General features: G+C 35.3%; 1 protein-coding gene across 1 annotated transcript in view; it reads left to right on the forward strand.

The window, feature by feature from the left end:
* The window catches only part of Chm (choroideremia (Rab escort protein 1)), a 216,403-nt gene that overhangs the window by 99,828 nt on the left and 112,829 nt on the right, over positions 1 to 3,746 (forward strand). The window contains exons 6-7 of the mRNA XM_013024996.1: positions 2,130 to 2,246; positions 2,765 to 2,885. Coding sequence (XP_012880450.1) covers positions 2,130 to 2,246; positions 2,765 to 2,885 — 238 coding nt within the window. The remainder of the gene's footprint in view (positions 1 to 2,129; positions 2,247 to 2,764; positions 2,886 to 3,746) is intronic.

Below are 3,746 nucleotides of genomic sequence, written 5' to 3' on the forward strand. Positions count from 1 at the left end.
TATTCCCTTGTGGTCAGAGAGAATGCAAGGTATAACTTCAATGTTTCTGAATTTAGACAAGTTTGCTTTGTGGCCTAAAATGTGGTCTATTTTAGAGAACGTTCCATGTGCTGCTCAGAAAAACGTGTATTCTGATGCTGCTGGGTGATTTAAATAATGTACACATTTATTGTTTCTGAGCTTCAGCAATAAAATTGTGGGGTAGTTTTCATTGAAATTTATTTTTATTCTTCCATAATCCTTTAAGTACATTAGTTTAAAAAATAGGCATTAAATCTTAAGCTGTATTAGATCTTAATACATTTTTATGTTTTATATATTAGTATTGTCCAGTTATTATGACTGAGAGATCCTTGAACCTTAAAAAATGCATTTTTTTGGCCAGTTGTGGGGCTTGAACTCTGGGCCTGGGTGCTGTCTCTCAGCTCTTCAGCTCATAGCTAGCGCTCTACCACTTGAGTCACAACACCACTTCTGGCCTTTTCTGTTTATATGGTGCTGAGGAATCAAACCCAGGGCTTCATGCATGAGAGGCAAGTACTCTACCACTGAGCCACCTTCCCAGTCCCCAAATGCTTATTTTTTAAGCAAAAAAATGTGTTTTTTGAAGCTGGAAACCAGTGGCTCATTCCTGTAACACTAGCTACTCAGAAGGCTGGGATCTGAGGATCACAGGAATAAGATGATGAGAAAAATGATGATAGTCGGCTAGGCTCTCACTGGTGGCTCACACTTATAATCTTAGCTACTCAGGAGGCTAAGATCTGAGGCTCATGGTTCAAAGCCAGCCTGGACAGGAAAGTCTGTTAGTTATTATCTCCAGTTAATTACCAGAAAACCAAAAGTGGAGCTGTGGCTCAAAGTGGTAGAGTATTTGTCTTGAGCAGAAATGCCCTGGCCCTGAGTTCCAGCCCCACTACTGCAAAAAAAAAAAGACAAAAGTTGAAAATGACATTAATTTTGTTTGTATTGAAAATTACTGAACTAATATAGTTTATGAAAATTTGCTTATCTGATATTGATTTACAGAAAATCTTTACTGTTCACTTTGATGCTCAAAATAATGATTTAGGTTCATTTTAGAGATTCCTTTTTTCTTTGGTAAAGAAAATTTCCTCCAGTTATTATAGATGTAATGTTTAAAATGTTAATATTTATTTAGTTATAAGCAATACTTAAAATTGTCTTGATTATAGGAAATTACTAGATCTGTTGCATTTAACTGTATGGTTGAATTTAAAACATGCTACATAATATTGATTGAATTCTTGTGGTTTTTTTCTCTTTAATATTAGTTATGAGAGATGTTGAAAGATTGACTCAATTTCTCACATTCATGCCAGCAATAACAGGTCTCACTTCTTGAGAAAGTCATGTCTTGTGCAAACATGGACTGAGGATCAAGAAGGAACCTTATAAATAGACTCTAAGTGGAAATACATTATGATTTTTTTTCTGAGCTGACTTGTTATAAGCACATGGCCTTGTACAGGTCTGCAGTTTCCTTCCCCAAACCCTTGCATGCTAGTATGTTCTGTCTTTCAAGTTATTATAATTTCTTTTTGCCTTGAGCTTGCTTAGTTTCCTTCCTCATGGCTGGCACTCTTGTCACTTGAGCTACACCTTCAGCCCAGCATTTTGCTGGTTAACAGAGTTCATGGAGTTTTCTACTTAGGCTGACTTCAAACCATAACTGTCTTGAGAAGTCAGTCTTGTGAATAGTTAGGATTATAGAAGTAAGCCACTGCACCAGGCCAGTCATTGAGATTTTAAAAATAAATTGGGGGAGATAATACAATGAATATGTTGAGATCCTGTGTATTATCTAACATCTTAGCATATGGGAGAAGATACTCTGTAACTAGACAGTTAACATTTGACAGAACTATTTATCATTTGAAGCAGGCTTTGCTACCAAATGAGTTAAGAAAAACTGTTGATTTTAAAAAAATATTTTGATGTTCCGAAAATGAGCTGTGAATATGCAGTAAATTATTTCATATTACAACATTTATATGTGTAGTTCTTTTTGCAAATAAGTTAAAAATCCAGCAAACTAATAGTTCCTATTTATCATTTGTCCATTATTTTGCTTTTGGTCTTACTTTTTATACTTTCTCTTTGTATAGTTGCTGTATTCTCGGGGATTGCTAATTGATCTGCTAATCAAATCTAATGTCAGTCGATATGCAGAGTTTAAAAATATTACCAGGATTCTTGCATTTCGAGAAGGACGAGTAGAACAGGTACTATATTGATCAAGTATGTAACTGAGAATAGGATTAAGTTATTACAGTTCATTTTGGAGGGATAAACAAGTAGAATTGACATTTTCCTAGAAATGCAGCAGATTCTAGTCTTGTATGATGTTTTACAAAAATAAATGGTGAAATTTGCTCATTTGCAATTTATTATGAATTTTCTGATGGGTTATTCCACAGCTTGATTTGAGTGTTGGGAAAGTTTCAGGCAGGCTGCTAGATTTGAACTGTCATTTGTTCCCTGTTAAGAGCGATATATCATTGACTTTTTAATGGCATGAAGAACAAGTTGGCAGAATGAAGTGAGAAAGCTTGCAAGCTAACTAGCTCTGAAGTCAACATAGATGCTATTAGGACTGATGGAAGGTGATGTAAATGGGCAGACTAAAATGAAAATAATAATCCTCCTATATGTAAAGGGGGTAAACTAACTTGGGATATTTGTACCATTAGGAAGCAATTTTATAACAATTTGTGTAACAGATTATTATACTGTTTCCCAGGTTCCTTGTTCCAGAGCAGATGTCTTTAATAGCAAGCAACTTTCTATGGTAGAAAAACGAATGCTCATGAAATTTCTTACATTTTGTATGGAATATGAAGAACATCCTGACAAATATAAAGGTATTGTTTTGCTTTTAGTTATGTTCTCCAGTTTTATGAGCTTTAAATTGCTTTATATTGGCTTTTATTTGATTAGTCACTTTTTTTTTTGTCAGTTGAACTCAGGGCCCAAATACTGTCCCTGAGCTTTTTTTTCTCAAGGATAGTATTCTACCACTTTGAGCCACAGCTCCACTTCCAGTTTTCTGGTGGGTGGTTAATTGGAGATAAGAGTCTCACCAACTTTCCTGCATGGAATGGCTGCAAACCATGATCTACAGATCTCAGCCTCCTGAGTATCTAGGATGACAGGTAGGAGCCGCCAGCACCCAGCTAGCCACTTCTTTCTTTAAAATAATATTCTGACTTATCAGTATCTCATAGTTAAAGCCATTAAGAACATGTAGCTATTTAAATTTGTTAGACATATATGAAATTAGAAGTTCAATTCCTTGGTCTCACTAGGCATATTTCATAGTACTCAATAGCCATAAGTGGCTAGCAGCCGAAGTGCACATACCTTCAGTATCAAACAAATACTGGACTATATTTTAATTTTAATATTTGATTATAGAATATTGTTTTCAACTGGTTTCTGATAGATAATATTCCTCTTTGGTTGTTACATTCTTTTTTCTCACCAATAATAACAAAACCTTTTATAGATTGTCATTTTCAGGACTGATTTTACTTAGAATCTTGAACTATTCATTTTGATTAACCATTAAAAGAAAAATAAGGGTATAGGCTGGGAAGGTCCCTCAGTGGTAGAGCGCTTGCCTTGCATGCATGAGGCTCTGGGTTCGATTCCTCAGCACCACATAAGCAAAAAGAAAAAAGCCAGAAGTGGTGCTGTGGTTCAAGTGGTAGAGCGCTAGCCTC

Source organism: Dipodomys ordii, unplaced genomic scaffold (genome assembly GCF_000151885.1).
Source record: "Dipodomys ordii isolate 6190 unplaced genomic scaffold, Dord_2.0 Scaffold80, whole genome shotgun sequence".
Lineage (NCBI taxonomy): Eukaryota > Metazoa > Chordata > Mammalia > Rodentia > Heteromyidae > Dipodomys > Dipodomys ordii.